This window comes from Salarias fasciatus, chromosome 20 (genome assembly GCF_902148845.1).
Source record: "Salarias fasciatus chromosome 20, fSalaFa1.1, whole genome shotgun sequence".
Lineage (NCBI taxonomy): Eukaryota > Metazoa > Chordata > Actinopteri > Blenniiformes > Blenniidae > Salarias > Salarias fasciatus.
Window position 1 is genome coordinate 21,245,483 of NC_043764.1, and position 24,143 is coordinate 21,269,625.

The 24,143-nt window shown below is 41.7% G+C and overlaps 1 protein-coding gene across 1 annotated transcript; it reads left to right on the plus strand.

Annotated features, from left to right (window-relative positions):
• The first annotated feature begins 3,875 nt into the window (after positions 1–3,875).
• On the plus strand, positions 3,876–24,071 carry LOC115408799 (immunoglobulin-like and fibronectin type III domain-containing protein 1). Its single transcript, XM_030119726.1, has 25 exons — positions 3,876–3,921; positions 5,838–5,897; positions 7,598–7,720; positions 7,859–7,998; positions 8,107–8,206; positions 8,368–8,410; positions 8,536–8,707; positions 9,636–9,837; positions 10,187–10,472; positions 10,599–11,032; positions 11,791–11,970; positions 15,044–15,166; positions 15,485–15,601; positions 16,355–16,479; positions 16,609–16,750; positions 17,400–17,693; positions 18,211–18,507; positions 20,053–20,232; positions 20,337–20,465; positions 20,627–20,935; positions 21,079–21,164; positions 21,242–21,434; positions 21,534–21,830; positions 21,923–22,249; positions 23,896–24,071. Exons 1-25 carry the CDS (start codon positions 3,876–3,878, stop codon positions 24,069–24,071), a joined length of 4,581 nt encoding a protein of 1,526 aa, XP_029975586.1.
• The last annotated feature ends 72 nt before the right edge of the window (positions 24,072–24,143 follow it).

A 24,143-nucleotide genomic window follows, 5' to 3' on the forward strand; every position in this document is an offset into this window, starting at 1 on the left:
AGAAATTATAATTTACTGAGATGGCAGTAAGCTATAGGTTCTGACACAGGAAGCCTGCATCTACTCAGCCTTTGATTTGTATTAAACCACAACATTCCTGTATGAAGTTCTTTTTCATTTCCCAGAGATCGAAAGGCCTGATGTTTAAATAAATAATTTCTGATTGTTTAGAGGCATAGATTTTTTTTTTTTTTAAGAGCCTGACAGTGAAGCCCAATTAGAAATAACTTCACTCCTCGTTGAAGACTGAGTGACAAGGCCTCAGCTGATGTACTGTTGAGGTTTCCCCTCAGAAGAGAAATCCACACTACAGAGACACGGGCCAGGCTGTCTAGTTAGCACCTCAGCGGCAGCTTTCTGTGGTTCCCCATGACTGGAATGAGAGCTATGCAGCATGACATTTCATCAATATAAGGAGGATAGGCTGGGGGGGTTTAATTCCTAATCCAGCTGGTTTATGTGGGCTCAGGCCAACTCAAGAGCCTATTCAGATGCATTAGAGGTGCTGCATGTGGAAGGACAAGCATGACAGGACGCTGGCACCATTTGAACCTTGTGCTAGTAGATTCCACGGCTGCTGAGACAGACACATCCAACGTGGAGCAAGCTTTTCCTTCCCATCTATTATTCAGCCCATAAGCAGTTTCCATGGTGTGCCATTTCACCGGAGAAGATTTCATGCGACTGCCACTTCTGTTTCAGTAGGTACAGAAGTTTGTGACATTGACTGCCTTTTGTCAGCAATGATAACTAGTTTAACCAGTTTAAAATACAAGATTTATAAGATAAATTAATTAAAAGTATGTCATAGCAGAACGCTCCACTGCAGATGGGACTGAGGAGATAAACTTGCGTTCGCTAAATTACAAAATAGCCTCTTCAATTTCTGTAAGGAATAACATGAGTAGAAATGACAAGCAACGCTTGAGGCCGGGCTCTGCTTGTCAGATGACCTCCTCAGTATTTTGTTAGCCTTGCCAGCTGGGCTTGGTGGCATGCCAGTGAATGCATGGCAACATGTTTACGCTAGGTGCCATGTTAGCATAGTGAGATGTCAATATTTAGCTTAGTGCTAAACGCTTGAGTTTCACATGCTGACATGGTCACATTAGTGTCCCGTTTGCGCAAATTGATCTGCAATTCATGATTAATGCTGAGAGTTCGGTCAGTAGATGTTCCTCTGATAAACAAAAGCAAACATTTTGCTATTTTGGTGGCGATAATTGAAGTCAGTGCATCGCCAAAGTCAGAACGGGTCAGCTTGGATGTGCATGTCTGAATCGCACTTAATGGAAATCTATTTAGTGGTGTTCCTCTCGTCCGACACGATGAACTTGAGGGCCAGCAGGCTGTCAGACCAAACGGCATGGCCATTTCCAGAGCCATGCTGCTAATGTGGCAAAAAAACAGACAGGTTTCCATGGAGGGAACATAACAGGAATCAAATATAGTTCCCTCCCATAAGGAAATCAGACCAGCAACTGCATAAACAAAGCGTGTTACCGTCAGCCGTTGTTGTTTATCACCTGCAGCCCTCACATCTGCTTTCGTCAATATCTTTGACGCATTGTAAGAGCGCATAACGCATTTTAAAAGCACACATAGCTGAGCAGACTTTGAATTGTCATGTGACGGATGTAATTGACATTCCGGCGGTTGACCTTGAGAGCACTAATGCCTTGTTCTTCATTTGATCTTGTCTTTCCAAAGTCACCACGGCCTCAAAGCCGAAACAAGAGGAGCTTATGCTACACGAATGCCATAACCTTGATTATGTAATGCATCGTAACATAAGAAGTGAGCCGCAGACAAGGTGGGATAAGTGCCTTGTTCGCAGCATGTGATCTGCACTAATATCCCAGCAAGGGTACGGTTCAATCCACAATCAAACTGAATTTGCTTCACCTCAAAAAAGCAAAAGAGAGCATGATTCGCAGTCATACTTGCTATCTTCACAGCACAAATTGACAGCAACACTGTCTTGTGCAGCGTTACCTGCCAGCTACGACTTGACTGTGTGGATTTTATGCCGTTCTTTAACGCCGCGTGTTTGAAAGCGCAGCCTGTGGTGACAGCTCAAAGTCTAATCTGCATCTTTAAAAAAATAATAAGACTGCATTTTAGCAATTAACACGCTTCTTGAGTGGAAGCTGAAACAAACCGCCGCCGTCCTCTTTCACTCTGACAGCTTTGTGTGTGTGTGTGTGTGTGTGTGTGTAGTGTCTGTAACACGGGATCCGTACGAATCGGAGACCACACAGACGAAATGAACTCACCAATCACTTTCCTGTCAGCAGCTGTTCTGTGAAAGATGAGCACGCTGCCATCGGTAATTACTGCAGTGAGACACAAACTTCACCACTAACTTGTCATTGGTAGCCCTTCCCTCTCCTGCTGACTATTCACCGTGCCTTACCTCATCCAGTGACCCCTCCACCGCCACCCCACCCCCCTCAATAATAACCCCACGGGCTTTCAGCATCCGTCTGCCTCAACAGAAGAAGCCTTTCTCTGACAGTCACCGTCTCGGCACAAGCTTGCAGGCAGCAAAATTAAACGTGTTTTCCCGAAGGATTTAATATCCAGTGAAACCCGGGAGGCAGCGGGTTCACACCGCAGCCATAAACCAGCCTTCTCAGTGGGAGTGAGCGCTGAGCGGCAGACAGGTAAAACACCCTCCTCTCTGTTTGTGCTTGTGTTTGACTGAAGGTAAATTCCGCTCATGAGCGAGCTCTCACTTCTGTTTGATCCGACAGGGTGGCAAGTTCAGTTTGATTGATGAAAGTGGAAAAACTGAAGGGCCTTAGAAGATGTTCAGGAGGAAATTCTGGCTCTATAAGAACTCATTTTTAACCTCGGTGTTGCATGGTGATCCATGGCAGACAAATGTGATGCTGTTGTGTTCCTGAGGTATTATATTCATTTAGCACGCTCCCCCTCTCAAAAGATGATAAATTATTAACTGACAGGCTGAATGCAAAAATCACTTTATAAACGTAAACAGATAAATGAAGCATGCAGCTTTAACAAAGATAAAAATACTCCCACTCCGTCTCACTTATCATATTCTCTCTGCACTTGTCAGGTTATTGTATTTGTCACTGATGAAAAGTGAGTCGAGGTTGTCTCGAGAGCATCTCACTCTCAGATTCCTTCTAAGAATCTTGAAATCAGAGTTCCATCAGTCAGCTGTGTGTAATCAGATTAAATGATCCCGGGGTCGTCGTGTCGGTGCCGTTTGGCCTTTCGGTGTTTGTAGACTCTCACCTGCATTCTCATGAGTTGAATATGAAGGGTCGCCGTTTCTTTGTCACACTTAAAGTTACTGATGCTATGCTTCTAAAATAAATTGTATATGAGCATCTTTAACAAGCCTGAAGCCTCCTACACACTGTGTGGCTTCAGCTGTCGTAAGTTTATGACCCCTTATACTGGGGAAGGTGGATTTCATAAACCTGTGAACAACGGCAACATGAATGATGTCCCTCTCCGCTGAATTGGAGGTGATGAGCGAGACTGACATACATCTTTACAGCAGCTCTGTTGTCATTCTGATTGACGTGTCTGCAAATCCCGTCGATTTCAACCCACAATCCCAGATACTGTCATGATTACAGATCTTTTATCACATTGTATATAACTTCCTAAACCTACTGCAGCCCATACAGTGGTGATGCTGATGTTTTGCTGCTCTGATTTAAAGTAACCAGGAAACAGAATACCTCACCCCACCTTTACCGTTTTGAATAATGTACAACAATTTAGTTAAGCAGCGTTTGTTTAATGCACCGATGTAACACTTCATCATTCTGACTGTAATGACTGCACCTATTTTCTGTTCGCAGGTCATCCACTGACCATTACGTCTCGCCAAAATGTGGAAAAGAACCAAGAACTCGGGTCCGTCGACCATCAGACAAAGTACCGTACAGCAGTTCCTCTTCTTTTCTTTTTTTTTTTTTAAATTCTGCAATATCAAGAAAAGTCAGAGTTGATAATAAATTATTCTTGAGAGAAGATGTCGGCATTACCAAGTAAAACTAAAGCTGAGACTGGCAAAAATGATACAATGCCACTATAGAAGTTTGCCTTGTTTAGACAGAGGAAGTTAAATACTTTAAGCACAGTATATATATATTTTTTTATTTACACTGAACACTTTCCAAAAGACAGTCTGCTGTTTTTCAGAGGTGAAAAAGCTTGACACATGACTGCGTTTGCAATCTGTCGCCATCAACACGCACCGCAGCCCACGACTTAACGAGCTCAGTGCGACTGCGCGGCATTTTTACAGCCATGGTTGGCATTGCGAGGAAACAGAGGTAGTTCCTGGCAGCCTTAAGGGAACAGGAACAGAAAAAAAAAAACGAAAAAGAATAAGCTCATCTGAAGTCTGTAAAGTAAAAATTGATTTTTTTCGCACTAGGATTAATTCTAAAAATGACTCACTTGAGATCAACCGTTAAAATATTTTTGTATTGAACCTTTACACCATCAATTTCAGCTTCATGACACCTCAAACAAAAATGCATTTTCTTTGAAAAGACTGTAAAAATAGTTCTACCAGTAAATATCTGTTGGAGCCTGAAGGTCTCATGTTAACATATAAATATACCTTTAACAGTTGAACCTTCATTCCAGTAAAAACAGCAGCAGTCAGTGTAAACTGTTCACTGTAGCCTGAAATACTTTGGTGATGATGTATTGTTTCACAAAACAAAAAAACAAACTGCAGAGAATGAAACTCAGGCTTATGCTTACAGAAATTATTGATGCGGTTCGCATATAAACCCACTTTACCAAAACCAAAAACACAGAATAAAAAGTGTCTCCGTTTCACTGAGAAAAGTATAGATTTGAAAAACTTGCTCTACAAATTCTGCCCAAAGTAGAGAACGATTCCAGGTTGGACACATTGATGGAGTTACATAAAGATATGATGTGTTTAAAACACTCAAATGCAAAAGCTAAAGTCTCAGGGTCCAGTACAACATTCACATGGTGATCTAAATCTGCAACTCACTGCAAACACCATGAAAAACAGACAAAATCACCAATTCAAGAGACAACAAAGAGCAAAAACAGAGCTAAAGCAGAGCTGAAACTGGACTCCCACCTCTGTGGTTCCATGAGATTGATTCATTGCTGCTTTCTTATTTTTATTTATTTATTTATTAACTTATTTATTTTGTTGGCAAGGTGCCAACAAACACTCCAACAAACTCACTGTCTCCCCCATGACCTGACAAGGAGACATATAAACGTTTCGGCCTGACGACATGACACGCAGCACAGTGCGGACGGTTTCTTGTAAACATTCATGAGCTCTTTGTGAAATGGACTTTCCTCGGCTGACAGGCTCCCGGACTAAAGGTCTTTTCTCTCAGGCTTCAGTGATAAACTCAGGATGAGAGGAAAACATCCCAGGATTAAGATTGCCTCTCCGCTACCCTTTGCTGTGACCCCCCCCTCCACACCGCTGCAGTTTATTCTGGCTTCTGTGAGCTTTCCTCTTCCACATTACGCCCGTCGAGTTCTGCCCCTCCGGCCACTGCGGCCACTGTTTATGTCAGTGGTTCCATTAATTCTCTCTCCTTTTCCATATCTCTATATCACCGGGAAGAAAAAAAAAAAAAAAAAAGCCACAGAACTGTTCTGTCTTGCTGGGATAATTATCAGCATCTCCCTTATATTATAAGAAAAGTCTTGCATGAGAACTCAGAGGAGTAAACCAACACCGGCCATCTGTTGCGACGCTCGCTGCTGACCGTCTCAGACAGAGCGCAGCTTTCATCCGTGTAATCCTGACTGATCTTTACTTTTTTTTCCCACCACAGGTTTCTCCCTCGTCCACCGATACATTCAACATTTTAATGAGGTGTCTGGCAACAAGTCAGGTGAAATGAGAGTGATTTTCCTCAAAGTGTTAAAGCACTAATGCATTGTACTGAGAGAATACTTAGACGCAGCCATTTTTATGCATAATGGAATAAAAGCCGGATAATACATTAGGTATTATTGAATTACGTGCTTGCCTGTGGCCTGTCTTGTGTGACTTTTGTGTGGATAACCTGAAACATGTATTTACAACCTTGTCGGAGCAGCGACAGATGCGACAGGATAGCAGTTCTCTCGTTTCAGTCCTTGTCATAATAATCATTAATCCCGGGATTAACGTTGTTCTTTATCGACTCCTGTGTGATCCTCTATCTTTACACATTTCAAAGCCCGATAAGAAAATGTTCGGCTGCAAAAGCATGTAGGCAGAGGATCACAGAGTGGATTTCATGCACCATTTTTTTTTTCCTTTTAAATTGTTGAGCGCATTAACGCGCAGTCCATTCATTTAACTTTGGGAGGAACACAGTGAGTTACAGGAGCTGGAGAGATAACGCATGAGAGAAGATTAATTTGGGACACATTTATCTGTTGAAATACTAACCAATAGCATCAGGGAGTCCTGGTGGATCACGACCCGGGTGCCAGTTCTCCGCATTTCCATCCTTGGATCATTTTTGATAACAGCCACTGCAGACAGGGGACACTCTGCTGGATCCGCAGTGCCAGAGATAACCTGACCAAGTTGTCTAACCATCACGATTTAGTTCTAGTTAAAATCACCCAAATCCATTTCCCTGCCTCCTGCGCATTAACTTTGAGGACAAAATGTTCCCTTGCAGCCTCATGACTCCCTCCCACTAACAGGTGCTACGACAAAAAGATGAGCAGTGCTGCTGGCTTCACATGTCAGTGGCTGTAATCTTATGGTTGATCAGTTTAAATTCTCTCTCTGGCCTCTTCATTGGGGACATTTTACAATCTAATGTGATCTAATACAACAGCTCTGACATTATTTCCGGCTTTGTGGAAGATAATAAGGTTCTGCTCAGCCTGATGTTGTCAAAGATGCTTTCAGTGAGAGAGTGTGTATTAGCTTTTGGTGTGTTGTCATCGAAAACAAGGAAGCTAATGGGGTATATGGGTTTTAAATTGTATGGCACAGCTGTTTCATTAGGTTGTTAGCTTGAATTGGTAATAGCAAAAACATAATGGGGAAATAATTAGCACTTATTGTTGATTGTAACATAACCCATGAAGTGCATTAATTTATTTTCTTTTTAAAGCGAGAATGTGGTAGTGATGTATGTTGCATGTTCATATCTTTCTGAATTCTCTTCTCTTGCGTTATTTCTAGTTTTTCCAATCCACACTCAATCTCAGAAATACCATCAACTTGGCAAAATTATATATTTTAATTACACTTTTTTTATTTGTATAAGAAGAAATATTGTTAATATTACAAACTACAGACTGTAATGAGCTTGGTTGATGTATTTCATCAGCATAAATGTGTGCGTTATCAGCACGTGTGTGTACACACACAAACACACACACACACACAGTGTGTATGTGTTTGACATTCCTGACCTCTGCTGGTCGCAGAGAAATCTGTCCACGTCTTCAGAAGTGAACCAGCAGTTGACCAAACAGCATTGAATTAGTTTGTTTTTTTTTTCCCATGGTACACTGCACGATTCACCGGTCGTCACACAATTCATGTCTTTGGATTGTTTTTTTTCCTCAATATTTATTTCAGCCACGATCCGAAGAAGATCGAAGATCCCCGGTGTGATGATCACCCAGTTTGTCACAAACATACCGGAGGGTAAAAGCACCCCGGACTTCCAGTGTAAACCAACACCAATAAATACACAGGAAGGTTTGTTCCTTTAAAATAGAAGGGATCACTAAAACTGATGCGTTTCTGCAAGTTTCAAAATAAACAACAAAAAGAAAATGCAAACTAATATACAGTTTATCTAGAATAAACCATAAGCATCTTTCATACGTCTTTTAGGACACTTGGCTGTCTTCAAAGCTGTGGTGAAAGGAGATCCCAAACCAGAGGTGTCATGGAAAAGAACCTTAGGAAGTTTATCAAACAAAGACAAATACAAGACTAAATATGAAGAATCAACAGGGGAGCACATACTAGAGGTGAGTGACTGATAGTGGAGCAAAGATCCTTCAGGTATTTGTTATTCATGTAACTTTTGCTATGAACATGTATTTGTAAAAAAATTCAACCACTTGTCATATTTTCAGATTCACAATGTGTCTGGAGCAGATGCAGATACATATAAATGTTACGCTGTGAACGAATATGGGAAAGCTGTCTGCTCAGCGACATTAAATGTGACTGATGGTGAGTTCTTGACACCGATGCGCTGCTCAGTTTTAGGTGGTATTTGTGTTTGTTAGTGCATGCAAGACAGCCAGAGTCTATCACTTATCCTGATGCTGTCTAGTTATCACAATACCGTCACCACCGCGAGTGACTCACTGAGCGGAATTTGATGCTTTCAGCTTCAACAAATCCAGCAGATTTCAGAAAACTGCTGAGGAAAAGGTAAGAACTGTGATCAGTTTTGAGTCATTTAACCACTTTTTTTTTTTTTTTTTTTAACGTGTATTTTACCCAACGCTTCTGATTTGGCACATGTGTTATATTTATGATCTGCCTATTATCTCTAGTAAAGTAGATAAAGCAGATGGCGAAAATGATGAAAGGTTCTGGGAAGCGATGCTGAATGCTGACGGCAGAGACTACGAGCACATCTGTTCTGAGTTCGGTGTTACAGACTTACATTTGGTGGTTAAAAAACTCGAGGAGAAGAAGAGGGAGAGGGCACAAAACAAGTCCAAGGTACGGAAACTGACAGCTTTCTCCACACACGTTTAAATCACCACTGCAGCAATCAGCAAACCATAATTCACATGAATAAAACTGGTGAAACAGCTATTTCAGAAACATAATCAGGCATCATCAGACTAATAAAGATCCATTGAGAAAGCATTTATTTTGGAAAATGAACACTGGGATGGACACATTAATAGGTCATTAAACTAGCCTTGTACCTGTGTGGCCTGCACATAAACCTGTCTTTTGTAATATTGAATCATGGACAGTTATTGTTAGAGCTCATCTCTTTCATTCTGCCTGACTCACATCTCGAGCAAGTGTTTCTTTCCTGTGTGTCACATTTCTATGAAAGCCGCTATGCAACACGTGAGCGGTCGAAAACAACGGAAAACAAATGGTGATGAAATCACAGACTAAACTAATAGTGTATCTACTAATTCAGCATCCATATGCAACTAGTTAACTGGGCGCAGCGAAGTCAGTGGTGTAATACTGCGTTGTACTGCTAGGTGGTGCAGTGAGGCACTCTATCATCAACTCCACCCTGCTATGTGCTGATTTTTTTTTTTTTTTTTTTTTTTTGCAACTCCTGTCCGTAAATAGCTGCAATTCTGAGGAGGATTTCTTAAAAATTACATACCATATCTTTAAAAGATTACTGTGCTTCATGGTACCAAAACACACTCAGATAAAAATGCACAGCAAACTTGGGAAAGCTAAGAATCTTTATTGAAGTTTTCCAAATCACTGTCTGAAAAGACCAAAGTAGTGGTATGTCAGTATTTTTTTAAAAAAAAACAATCCAATCTGTCAGATGTCAGACTTGTGCAGCAGTTATGACAAAATGTCACAAACTGAAAAAAGGATTATCTTCTTAGCCATGATATGCAGCATGTCAACAGTGACTCTTTCTCTTCTGTATATCCAGCAGGATGATGTAATTCCTTATGACGACGATGCTACACTGAAATACAATCTTCAGAAAAGTGGGAGAAAACAGGATTTCGGTTCTGAGGGCCTGATAAATAACATGGCAGGTCTGCGTCAGGGGAACGGTATGGCGGTGAGCTTCAAGAACCGAGGACTGCATCAAGTGGACGCTGAAGAGGACGATCTACTCCTCGAGTTGAAACGTAGGTTCAACAAAAGGGACTGTCTCACATAGCCTGTGTCTGCTCACCTATTTGCAGCAGCTACGTTTACCTCTGTGTACAAAAGTGTCTTTTTTTTATGTCTTTTTTTTCCCTTTGCTGTGGGACTGAATGGAGCTCTTCAGTCTTCAAAGCCAATGGTTTCCAACCCAAGTTTTTGAAATGTGTTGCAAAAAAATGTGACACGTCTTCAAATCAAGAGAGCTTCGCGAAGCCCCATGAATCTTTGACACACGCGTACAAGTAGTTGTCACAGTCTTTTCAGCGCTGTCGCCATGTGCTTTGCTCCAAGTACTGTCAAAGTGACCCTGACATGAACTTTTTTTCCCAGTGTCCAATGTGGACTTTGTCATCAAAATTCAGGAGATTAAAGCCAGAGAACGAGAGGACGCCCTCTTTGAGTGTGTCCTCACACACCCGCTGCCTAAAATCACATGGTTGGGCAAAGGCATCGAACTGGAAGATGGAGAAAAATACAAAATAACCGCATCAGACCACAAACTGATTCACAGGCTTCTGATCAGGGACTGTGTTCAGTTGGATACTGGTATCTACTCAGCTGTGGCTGGTGGTACATCCTGCAGTGCCTGGCTAGTGGTAGAAGGTAACAACTCACAGTTCCATATAAACACAATCTGTCATCATGTATCAGAATGCTCCTAAGTATTGCCATGAGTATGAGTGATGATGTTTATGAACCGCCGTGTCATGTATGTTGTACCCCTTAACCTCAAAGCTGAAAGCAATCTCGCCTCTGGCGGTAAGAAGATAGCCCATAAAACCACGCTCGCGGTTGGAGCCCTCGCTGATATTGAAAAAGTGGCCAGAGAGCAGCAAATGAAAAATCGAGAGGAGATGGAAAAGATTTTAGCGGCCGTAAAAGCAAAACATGCTGGAGGACAAGTGAAAGGAGAAATGGCATTAACCACCGGTGGAGGAGAAAGTGAAATAACCGAAGCCGCCGGACGGGGTAAAACCGCCAGAGCCGTTAAAGATAAGCCTGACGCCCTGTGTCAGCCTGTGGGCACCGAGGGGAGGAGAAGAGAGGAAAAAGGAAAAGGAGATGGCACGGGAGTGAAATCGGACACTGCAGGGAGTGTGGAGACATTAAGAGAACACGGTCCTAAGAACAGGAACCGCAAAAAACACAATCGATCGGATTTAGACGCCATAACAGGTAAATACTATAAGTTTAAGAAGCACTCACACTGCCAGCACTGCGGGGGCGTTATCCATGTAGATAAAATTAGTTTTTATGATGCAAACCATAAAAACTTGCTGATACTCACATGGATTCACTTTTGTCACAGCTGGCTGGCTATAAAAATATGCAGTTTGCTATAAACTCGCCTTCTTTGTTTACAATAAATCTGACCCTGTGTGGAAAGTGCTGTGATCATACTGTTCATGTCGCCACTCATTGAGGTTTCGTAGTCCTGCTGTATACATACGAAACATTCAGAGTTAAAACTGAAATCCAACCCTGGTCCTGGAGAACTCATGTTCTCCATGTTTTAGATGTCTTGCTGCTTCAACGCACCACAGTCAGTTAAGAAGAGAAACCCTCATAGCAGTAAGGTGTGTTGCAGCACAGAGAAACCTCAGACATCCAGGACAAAGACCCTCCAGGACTTGTTCTGTTATATATATATATATATATATATATATGAAACTACTTTACCTCCGAATAGCCCTGACTTTTCAGCTTAAATATTTGTGTTTATCTGACCTGCCACAGATGCAAAAGATGAAGACCTTCTTGAGGAAAATGGGGTTTTCATTGGACGTGACAACAATTCAAGATGCATCAAACACGGCCGACTGTCAGGAGGAAAAGACAGTGGTGATTAACAACATGTAGCTATTAAAATAATGTTAACTACGTACTGAAAAAGAGCAGAGTGTTGAATTTGTAGTGTGTGCTATGTCTTCCAGAGTCTGATGATGAAGATGAAGATGATGATTATGAAGATGAGGACGATGAAGACAATGATGAGCCTCAAATTTCAACCAGGAGTGGACATGAAGGCACTGATCTGAATAAAAATAAAAACTTCACTAACTCCTCCAAACACCAAAAGAAGCCAAAGAAGGTACACTGGAAAGACGCATCTGGTAAGAAAACCAGAGTTTACGTTTTAACCATGAGATACTCCACACTGCAGACGGAAGATACCATTTATTGCCATTAAACAGTAAATACATTGTTGAAGATTTTTCATTTCTTTTGACAAACTTTTGCAAACATTAAGTAATTTACCCACATAGTAGCTTTTCTCATAATAGTTACTGTTTAATCTACTGACAACAGCAACAGTAAAGTACAGATGATTGCTTATCTGGAGTGTCTAAATTGAATTATGGTGTGCCCCAAAGCTCTATATTAGTTCCACTACCGAGCCGCTGATCACTGGTTCTGATACAAACAGAATATTGCCAGTGTGACCATTTTAACCAAAAACAAATTTAATTGCTACTTTTATTACTTATTATCCAGTATATTATTGTAATGTGCTTCTTTCTAGTCTAACTCAGAACAACAAAGTTCAGTAATGATAAAAATCTGCCGCACATCTGCTGATGGGGGGGAAGAGAGTGTATATTACGAAGAGCTTAAGGTCTCTGCAATGGCCACCTGTATACCACAATCGATTTGAAGATTCCCTTATTGGTTTTTAAAGCTTTGGACGGTCTTGTTTTGAGGAAAGAGGAAAAAAAAAAAACCTACAGCGAAGCTGCTTTTATTGTTATGGTCCACGGCCGTGGAACAGCCTCCCCGAGGACCTTGAAGGCAACTGAAAGTGAGCACATTGTTAAAAAAAAGAAACTGAAAACCTTTTTTTTTTTTTTTTTTTAAACCAAGGATTCTTTGACTGGTGTGATGTAGTTTTAAAGCTTGACAAAGTTCTGAAATAGCTTAACTGTAGTCATTAAAGTACAGGAACTTTCTTCAATAACACTGAGGAAGGACTAGTTCATGAGGCATTTAAATTCATCATTTGTTAATGATGCTGCATTATTCCTATGGGCTTTTTTTTATTTTTTCTGTGGCTTTTATATAAAGCTTATATTTTGGATTTGGGCCTGGAGACACACACACACAGACACACACACACACATTAATGGCAATGCAGTCATTGCCCGAGGAGATGAAGCTTCCAGTGACTCTTTGGCTTTTTGCCTCAGATCAAAGACATTCAGTCGCTTTAACATGAAGGACACAAAGAAAAACACATGCGTCCAAGGGCCAAAAATAAAGCTTCCAGATGAGCGATAGTAAATAACTTCTCGCTCTCATTTTCGCATGAATTATATCTTCTAATTCTTTATCATATCGCAGCTTCATGAGTTGCAGTGTTCCCATTTTTTTTGTAAATAAATCCAAGTTCTGCAACTTCTTCCGGACAACTTGTCAAGTTCGATGCAACAGTGTTGTAACTCCGTTAAAAATCCAATGTGTTAAGTTGTGTGTGTTTCACAAACTCTCTGTGGCCAACACACAGACCCAAACCAACAAAGAAGTGATAACGAAGGATGCGAGGCTGCAGAGGAAGAGGAGGGCACTGCTGGACAGGTCCGACAGAAAAATCACCCAAAGTCAAGCAAAAAACAAAAGAAAGCTCTGAGTGGTAAGAAAACATAGTGAGTACTTTACTGCAGGAAGTTGTATGTGTGTAATGGTCAACTTCATCAAATATTCAGACAGTAATGAAATAATGGGACATCTTGTTGGAACATATATGTAGAAAACAGCAATAAACAGTGTTGATGAAATGATGAAAATGTAATTTAGTTGTATGTTTGTGCCAACTAATTGCTTTAACACAGATCCAAACCAACAAGGAAGTGAAGGGAGTGAAGGTGAAGAGGATGAAGATGCTTCAGGCCAAGTCAGAAACAACAGTATTTTAAAGATGAGCAAGAAACAAAAGAAAGCACTCAGAGGTGAGAGACGCTTCTGTACTTTAATCTTATGTGTATATTTGTCAACTGATTGGATGTCTTGTTGGAGGATATAGGCAGAAAACTGCAATCAATGGTATTGATAAAATTGCTACAGTCTAATGTGTTTAAGTTGTGCTAATTTCAACAAACCTGCTGTTTGAACACAGATCCAAACAAACAAGGAAGTGAAGTCAGTGAAGGTGGAGCGGATCAAGCTGCTACAGGCCAGGCCAAAAACAAAAGTCCCTCAAAGCCAAGCACAAAACAAAAGAAAGCAGTTAAAGGTACTTTACTGCAAATTGAGTTAGTTATTCTACAACTTATTTTCTAATGAGTAGAAAAGGACATCATCTGCATGAAGTTACAGAAACTTGTACAGCAGGAATAAATCAGCCTTTTCATGCAAAGTGTTGATTGCTTACAGTGATTGTTTTTGCAGAAAGCACAAATTATTCTGATTAACTTTAAATCAATAACTGTTTCACAAAAAACATTGTTTTGACATGTCAAAGATGGGACCACCTGTTGGAACAGATATCAAAACTGTATTCGTCATTAAAGCCCAATTGTATTTCAACTAAAATCTAATGCCTGAACACAGATCCAAACAAACATAAAGGCGATAACGAAGCCAGTGAGGGGGAAGAGGAGGAGGAGGAGGAAGATGAAGAGGAGGAAGAGGAGGAGGAGGAAGATGAAGAGGAAGAAGATGATGAAGACGAGGAAGAAGACGAGGAGGAGGAGGAGGGAGATCAGGACACTGCAGGCCAGGCCCAGCCGAAAAGTAAATCAAAGTCAAGCAAAAAGAAAAACAAAGCAGTCAAAGGTAAGAAACTATACTGGATATTTATTTCATTATCTTGTGTGGTTAATTCTCCTCACTACAGAATATCAGTTATAAGTGATTGATAACTTGTTTTCTCTAATGAGTGGACAGATTCTCATCATCCACATAAAGTTTGATGAACTTGTTTAACAGCAGCATTCGATTTGATTTTTAAGTCGAATTTCTCAGCAGGGTGTAAATGAAGTAATTCATAAGTTTAACCTCAGTAGGGTCCATTACTGTAAAGCAGTCTTTACTGAGGCTTCTAAAAAATCACAGCTGGTTTATTTGTTTCATCATTAATTTTCTGTTGTTGTTGTTTTCCATATCAAACTGCATGCTGTAGTGTTTTAAAAAAAAAGTTTTTAAAAAAGGTTTTAAGTTGTGTGTTTTCTCTAAACTTCCCCTTCAACACAGATTCGAATGACCAAGAGAGTGACAATGAAGGAAATGCGAGTGAAGAGAATCAGGATGCTCCAGGTCAGCTCAAAAAGAAAAGTCGCTCAAAGTCAGGAAAAGAGCTGAAGAAATCAACGAAAGGTACCAAACCAGAGAGGGGTATTTATTCGATCTTTTGTGCCATGAAGTAACAAGAACTGTGACATGACTTAAGTTCTGATAAGAACTTGATATCTTCTGATAAGAAGATATGAATAAATATATTTCAAATCTAATTTTCTGAACTTTAACAGTAGACGATTTGACTTTATATTTAGAGTTGCCCATTAGTTGTGAATTACTGCATTTTCCAAAGAGTCTATTGACCATCTGAGACTAAAAGTGACATTTGAAATGAGTTTGAAAAACTGTGACAAAAGCAAAGAGATGTTTTTTGGGTTTTTTTTTTTTAAACCAAAGGTAAAAGTAAGGATCCTGATGATCAGAATGGAAATGACGCTGAAGATGCCAAAAAGTCTTCATCACGTAAGAAAAAGAGTAAGAGAAAAGGCCCGCTGGTTGAAGATGCTGTGATTGGTGAGTTAAAGTTCGTACTACACCTTTAAACATGCAGCAGTAGTTTAATAATCTTAACTTCACATTCATAACCATAGTATACTGCAGACTTTTTTTGTGGCTTGAGGATTAGAGAAAATTAATGCATGTGACACGAACTGAAAGCCTAATTAAAATAATAATTGCCTGGTTTCTCTTATGAGAGAACACTTTGTACACTTCTGGTATGTATAATGCACATACTTTTCAGTTTACTTTGGGAATGTATTGATTTTAATTAAAGAAAACTAAAAGGAGAGACAAACACAAGCATCATTAAAATTCTAAATACAGACTTGTATGCATCATAAGAGTCACAATTCCATTCAGAGAGAGCTAAATAAATGATTTAGCTCCATTTCAGCCAACTCCTCCAGGACTGACACCACAGTTTGTTTAGCTCTTGTCAACACTTGATTCACAATTACCCCGTCATGTTGTTTATCCCGTTCCTCATTGTTCAGTGTTGATACGCTATTTTGTCACAGCAGGGGGTTTCCCCAGAAGTAGGGCTACAAGGCAAAGCTGAGTTCTTTGCTCATCCTCCCCCTCCATTAGACATTAATATCCCTGACAGATGTGTATTTGGCCGGGAAATGAGTCGATTTTCCAGATACTCACAGAACCGAGGGGGAACAAAAATCACCTCAAACAAGTTTCTAAAAAGTGACAAAGAGCATAAGGAGAATATCTGAGATGAGTTATGAAATGCAACTAACTGCTGTCTGCTCTCAGATCCGGGGGTTCACTTCATCTCTGGCTTGTCTGATGTGAATGCCATCATCAGCGAGAGCGCCGAGTTAACGTGCAGGCTCAGCAGCGAGGACTGCGACGGCGTCTGGTTCAGAGACGGCAAACAGGTTAGTCCGACCGAGCCGGTCTCAAAAAGACGACAAACACCGTGTGCCTCAACAGAAAGTCTGCAAAGAGCAATTTCTGGAATGGAGAGGAGATTAGACGTTAAAGTGTGTGTCTTTGTTCCCGAACAGATAGTTCCAGACGACAGTTTCTCTGTAAGTAAAGATGGTTCGGTCCACACGCTCGTCATACTCAGGTGTACAGAAGAGCACTCTGGAAAATACCGTTTTGAGGCAGACGGTCGGAAAACAGAGGCGATGGTCAACGTCAAAGGTTTGAAAACTTTAGTGAAGAATTTTTGATTAAATAAAAGAAAAAAAAGCTGAATTACCTTCGTCGCTCAAACTTCAGTGCAATCACAATGCCAGACATGAAAATCTGTCATCACAATGACTGCAACTTCAACAATACATAAAACACCTTCAACCTGCCGTTCTATGCAAATACAGGCACAGTTTTCACTTTTAAGCTAAAAACCATTTTAATCAGGCGAGACAGCACATCTGTGTTGCTAACCACTCACCTATAACTGAGTTCAAACAAGACTCCATTCACCAACAAACAAGTTAAAGCGATGACCTCTGCAGATTTGGTCCAGTAATGCCTAAAAGTTCAAAGTGCAACAGTGGTGTGTGTGTCATGTTCAGGAGGAGGATTTTAATCACTCTGTAAAAAAGGGTACGTCAAGGCAAGGGAGCTCGTCCAGCAGTCATGATGATATAATGGATGCAACTTTAATGTGGATTAAAAATTAGTAACATTTTACTGAAAAAAGTGGATGCAGTGTATTTGGGATAAACAGGTAAGCGTTTAAAAGAAATCATTTTAGTCAAACAGCAATACTTTACCACTGATTAAAACAACAGATCAAGATCACACCAGCATTTAAATAAGTCTAACTGGAGTCTTCGTTTTTTTCCAGATCCGCCCAGGATTAACCTCGAAGACCTCACAGCTTTCACCGAGCCTGTGACAGTCAAAACGGGGCACCACGCCATCTTCAAAGCCAACTTCGTTGGCTTCAAGCCAATAAAGATCCAGTGGTACAGAGAAGGAGAGGAGCTGCTCGATGACGCCAGCACGAAGATCGAGAAGTCCTGCGGTCACACCCGCTTACTGCTGAGCCGGTGCCACAGGAAGGACACGGGAGAGATCAAACTCAAGCTGAAGAACGAACACGGCTTCACCGAGGCCGTCTCTCAGCTCAATGTGCTCGGTGAGCGGAGCAAAGAGAGAGAAACCGCTATTTCTGTCACACTAATTCAAAGTAAATCATCAACTGCAAATTAAACTCAACTTAAACTTCTAATCGTCAGATGTGATTCTGTGCAGTAAGCTGTGCAGGAACTACTTTGTTTTTGTAATTTAAGGAACAGAAAACAACAGATTGCTTCAATGCCTTAATGCACATGCACATATTGGTGCAAATCAGACCGCTCTTTCCCTTTATCAGTGTGCCTTATTTCACTAACCATCTGTGCCTGGACAGATCCGAGTCTTCATTTACCAATGCAGAATCTCAAACTGATGCGCTACAATGTGAAAAACACTGTCGGACTGAAATGTTGTAAGATGTGTTTGGGGGAAAAACATTCCCGAACACCACCAAAGTTGTAACGTTCAAACTGTAATTATCTCTCAGTGAGTACACAACTGCCTTAAAGGTAAAATCCTCATTCATCCCCCCACATAAGCAGTTAGAAGTTTTTCCAATCTTTCTTTTTATGTTTCAGACAAGCCGACTTCACCCCAGGGTCCAGCCGAGGTGACTGAGAGTTCAGCTTCGTGTATTGAGTTTAGGTGGAGGCCTCCAAAGGACGACGGCGGCTCGCCCGTCGTCAGCTACGCGGTGGAGCGACGGCAAGTGGGACGAAACACCTGGAAGAAACTGGGGGAGACGCCCGGCGCGGCCAGCTACCGAGACACGGACGTGGAGCACGGACGGAGATACTGCTACCGCGTCCGGGCAGCGACTGCAGAGGGTGTGAGCGAAGTGATGGAGACGGACGACATGCAGGCTGGCACTCTGGGTAAGCAAGAGTCATTCTTACATGACTTATCTAGCATCTAAAGTCCAAAGATGCACAGATCAAAAAACTAAACTACAGGTGAATTCACAACTGCAGGGCTGTTTACATGCAAATACAATCTGAAGGAGACTTGTTTACCCACGATACCAGGCTGCGATCAGAGAGAAAGCGTCAGATATACAGGCCTAATATGAAAGCCAAGAGTTTAAAAAGGTCACATCAAGCACAGACTCCCACAGCAGAGCTCAGCAAAACTAAAGCAGAAGAAAAAAAAAAACATGCCACATGGACAAAAAGGTTCACTTACTGTTTGCAGATCTGGTTTCTTGTCGAAGTCAGTGGGTGTGGTGGTTTGCTCTTGTGCCCACAGCAGGGGTTCTCAGTTCGATTCTGGCTTTTCTCTCTGCAGTTTTCCTGTGTGTTTTCCATTTTCTCCAGGTACTCCGGTTTCCTTTCACAGTCCACAAACACGCATTTGAGGATAAATTAGTGACTCTAATATTGCCGTAGTTGTGTACAGGATTTTCTTTCTCATTGTATTTGCTTGACTACCTGTCACAGGTGACTCCTCAGTCACCTGAGTGGACAGTGGCACAGAAGATCCCTTCACAGCAGTTTTCATGTTTTCTGTGTGGATTTTCACTCCAGTTTCCCTCTTCAGTTCAAAATAAATGTCTTCAGCATGACATGAATCCATCAATACTTAACAAACGTGTTACTGGATGGTAAACCTCATTATTTGTCCAAAAAATACCATTCTAGACTTTGTATTTTTGGCCCGATTGGATCTGAATACAGCAGATATGTTACTGTTTCTCTTTAACTTTCACACTTCCGTCTATGCATTTTCAGAAAGAAAGAAAAAAAAGCAGCTCACTTCTCGAAGGCTCAGCTGTTATACTCACGCCTAAAACTCAGCTCGGTTTATATAAAAGAGTCAGAGTGATGCTGAAACTGAAGCAGCTGATCTTCATGACTGGAATCATCAGTCGGTTTCTGTTTCTGCTGCAAGAAAAAGTCTTTACTGCCCCCTGCTGTCCTTCACTTTCTATCTGCTCTGAAGCTCCATTAGTCATTTTTTCACCACGTCTTTTGAAGTACAAATAATAATCATTCTAATTAGCCAGGATTTGTTAGAATAAACATATATTATTTCGTATGATCAACAACCCGTAACTATAATCCATTCTCATTATAATTTGTGATGGAAAAAAATCAAAAATGTAAATAAATTAATTCATAATTAACTTTAGTAAAATGTTTGTTTTTATGGGAAAGTTTTGACTTGGCTTACTGATGATGAATCACTTTGAGTTGACTTTGAGGTGATTACAATAATATTCATGTACTGAATATGAAATACATGCAAAATCCCCCAAAAAATATAATTATAATGCCCAAAATCCACAGCATTGGAATCCTCAACTGAAACATTCTATTGCTTGATGTATTTTCATTATCTTAATCCATGATTGAAAAAGGGTGTCACAATGCACAGCAATAAAGAAGGCAAACCTGACCGTGTTGTGTTTATGGCCTCCTCAGCTTTTCCCGGCCCTCCTGCTCCCCCGAAGGTGATCAGCGCTTTTGATGACTGCATAAACCTTGCATGGACTACACCGAGCAACACAGGAGGCTCACGGATCCTCGGCTACATTTTGGAAAAACGGAAGAAGGGCAGTAATCTGTGGACAGTGGTCAATGCCTTGGACGAAGTTATTAAAGGTAGATTTTGGATGTACATATTAAAATTGATCTAACAGGGATGGATATGTGCAGGTAATAGAAGTGCTGTTATGTTTCTGTTCCTCCTCTGAACATCCTTCAAGAAAAAAAATATGCAGTGAAGGATGTTGTGGCAGGTATGGAGTATGAATTCAGAGTCACTGCCATAAATCTCTCAGGACCTGGAGAATCCAGCAACCCCTCCGAGTTTGTTTTTGCTCGAGATCCAAAGAGTGAGTCCTGCAGCTTTTTCCCATATTTCACACATACAATGAACAAAAGTCCAAAGTATAAACATACAGGCCTCTTCTAGTTATTTCAGGCATCTACAATTGATAATGATCATGTTTAAAGTTGAATAAACTTAGGATCACTGGTAATTGTCTTCTTCCAGAGCCTCCTGGTAAAGTTTTTGGCCTGAAAGTAGTGGAAACGTCCTACACACACATGGTCCTGACGTGGACCAAACCTGAGGACAAACCCGGCATACAGGATGAAGCCAGAGGATACTTTGTTGAGATCCGGAAGGCTGATTGTCTCGAATGGTCTCGCTGCAACAGCACCCCCATGATCCTGACCTCCTTCAGCGCGAAGGGCCTGAAGTCCATGGACATGTACTGGGTGAGAGTGATTGCCGTCAACGACGGAGGAGAGAGTGCTCCTGAGGAGCTGCCCAACTATGTCCTGGCAATGCCTTTACCTGGTACGTCAATAATTCTACCAAAATAAAAATACTCTTTAATTATAATTAGATTAGTTCTAATTATGGCAATAAAATTATCTGTTTTCTCATCAAGTTTAATAAAGTCTCAAACCACTTTTGTAATGATTTTTTCATTATCTAAGTGAGGCCAAAGTTCACAAACAAAAGGATGAAGAGTTTTATGGTGGTGCGGGCAGGAAACAGTGTCAGGATCACAGTAAACTTTGAGGTGAGCTGGAGTTTGCATCATGAAACATGAAAGAGGCTCAAAACAGGTTATACACTGTAACGTGTGTCTCTTGGAAGGCTTCCCCGCGGCCACACATCACATGGCTGAAGGACAACGCGCCGGTGACGAAGCGCGTCACAGTCAGTAACTCCGACGGCTCGTCCCAGATGTTGATTCCCTCTTCCGAGCGCTCCGACTCAGGCATCTACTCCGTCCTGGTGAAGAACCTTGTGGGACAGGAAACATTCAGTACGGAGGTCAGGGTCACAGGTAAACCTGAGGCCAAGACAGTGAGCAGCACTGTGGTGGTTCTGAAGCGATTGTGATTCTTTATTGCAATATTTAAGAAATAAATATCTCTGTTGGTAGATGACCCAAAGCCTCCGGGGCCGGTGGAGCTGGAGGAAAACGTGCCCGATACCGTGACGGTGATCTGGGAACCTTCTCCTGACGAGAAGCGTGACGATCGGCTCCACTACTTAGTGTCCAAACTGGACTCCACCAAACGCACATGGACCACCGTGGCTGACAGACTCTTCAATAACAAGTTCACCATCTGCAACATCGTGCATGGGAGGGAGTACCACTTCCGGGTCTATGCCAAAAACGACATGGGTGTATCTGCACCCTCAGAGTCGTCCACCTGGGGAGTGCAGAAGAAAAAAGGTGTGTGTGAACATTTTGAATCAATTTAAAGTCACAACTTGTTTTGCTGTTTCTAGCAGAATGATTATCTCATGGTGTCTCCTCTTTTGTAGAAAAGTTTGTAGTAAGTTTACCCATCAGGAAGGACTGTGATTTGCAGTGTGCGCCGACCTTCATTGTCCCCCTGAAGCTTCACACGGCGCCCAAAGGTTACGAATGTTATATGAGCTGCGCGGTGAAGGGGAACCCCGCACCTCGAATCACGTGGTATCGAAATCACATCAGCATAAACACCAATACCAACTATTACATCTCCAACACCTGCGGAGTCTGCTCCATGTTAATCCTCCGGGTGCGTCCCAAAGACATGGGCGAGTACACCATCACCGCCGAGAACAGTCTGGGACGAGCCGAATGCACCACCGTCCTCAGTGTCAGAGGTCAGCAGATAACATTTTAAATACATTTTTAAAGACAGATGAAGGATACATCTGCGCGTCTTTCTCCCCTACAGAGTGAAGAAACTGAAGACGCCTTGCTTCTCTCTGGATGACGTTATGGTTGAAGTGGTTGTGTACCTGCTGCATTGCTCTGCATTTTACTGTAATAAAAAATAAAGCTGTTTCACAATTAAAACTTTAGTTTTATTCTTCAACCCACCGATCAGGTGAATCACATGCCATGGAATATCAGTAATGTGAATCTCTGCAATGCATCTGAGGGTGGATTAATTTACCTTAGTAGTGCACAACCATAAAAACACCAGCTAAGAGAATTAGACACAGACATGGAATGAGGAAATATAAAACGCAAATACTAAAATAAAAAAAGAGACACAGATAATATGCAGCACCAGCTGACAACAGGCCCAGTTTAAAAAAAGGCAAAATACACAGCATGCAGAAGGGGATTTACCAGATCTTCAGGTTTGGGCTGAGAGCTAAAACATTAAACTTAGATTGACAACATTGAAGACTCTGAAGCTGATTTTTACCAGAACAGTGTCCTTTTCCAAGTCTGAGCAACAACAGTTCATCCACAGTTCAAAAGAGCTCTGGAAACTGTAGTCTGCACTATTAATATATTCTCTGTAAAACCCAACATGTTCCACTTGAGGAAACCGAAGCCTTAAAAGTATGTTGATGGCTTAACTGTCCAAGAAATCAGACTACAGTGCTTTTTGTTATGAAACCTTGAATTACGTTTAAAATAAATCAGTTTGGCTAACTGGCATGGAAAACTGTAAATTCGATAAATAGATATTCTCATTTGTCAGGACAAATACAAAATAAATACTGGACCATGTCGAAATAAAGTTAGACCATCTCAAATAAATCATCTTTTGTCATTTTGAGGAAACGTTGATCCCAGCTGATGATTGGTCGAATACAGTATATATTCAGGACAGGTCACCAGTTCAACACAGACACATGTAGCACACACTCAAATTCATGCATGTCTTTGGGCTGTGAGGTGATGCCTTCACTGTAAATAAAAAAATCACTAACAGAGGATGTCCAAACCACACAGGAAGGCCATCGTGCATCCTGCCACTTCTGAGTCTGCTTCTGCAAAAGTTTCTTCCATTTTAAAGGGAGTTTCTCCTTTCCACAGTTGCTTATGCTTGCTCATGAAATTAGTAGTTACTGGACGCAACTCCAGTTCTACAAATAAGTGCGTGCCCGCCTACGGGCTTTGCTAAGGGGACCTCAGTCCTCTCGACCAATCACTGAGACAAAAAGGAAGCTTGACGCACCAATCCCCTACGCGCGATGGCACAGCGCCACGCCCCCCCGCAGACGGTATATAACCTCAAGGGGCCTACTGCAAATCCTTCTTCTGACGAAAAGTAAGGAAGCAGACAGCTGGGCCAGCAGGTAGGCGGGCACGCACTTATTCGTTGAACTGGAGTTACGTCCAGTAACTACTAATTCTACATCATAAGTGCTTAGCCTGCCTACGGGCTTCGCTAAGGGGTACTCACCAAAGGCAAAGGCTGTAGGGATGAATGTACTCCCAGCTGGCACGCTGACAGGATTGGTGCATAGGACGGAAATAACAAAGCGTACGTCCAGAATGATCGTAGAACTCCCGAAGAACGAGGCGGGCATCCATGTGCCAAGCACAGCCCGCGACGTGAACAAGCATCACCACAGCGACACACACACGCCGGCCGTGGCACAGCCGAGTGACAGGCAGGAAAGCCCCGGACCGCGGCCCCCCCAGGGACGTGGAGACAGGCCAGAGGAAAGAAATGGTTAAGCGACCGAACCCCTGTTCGCACTAAAAACCGACATGGCCACAGAGTCTGTGCACATATCCAACAGATATAAG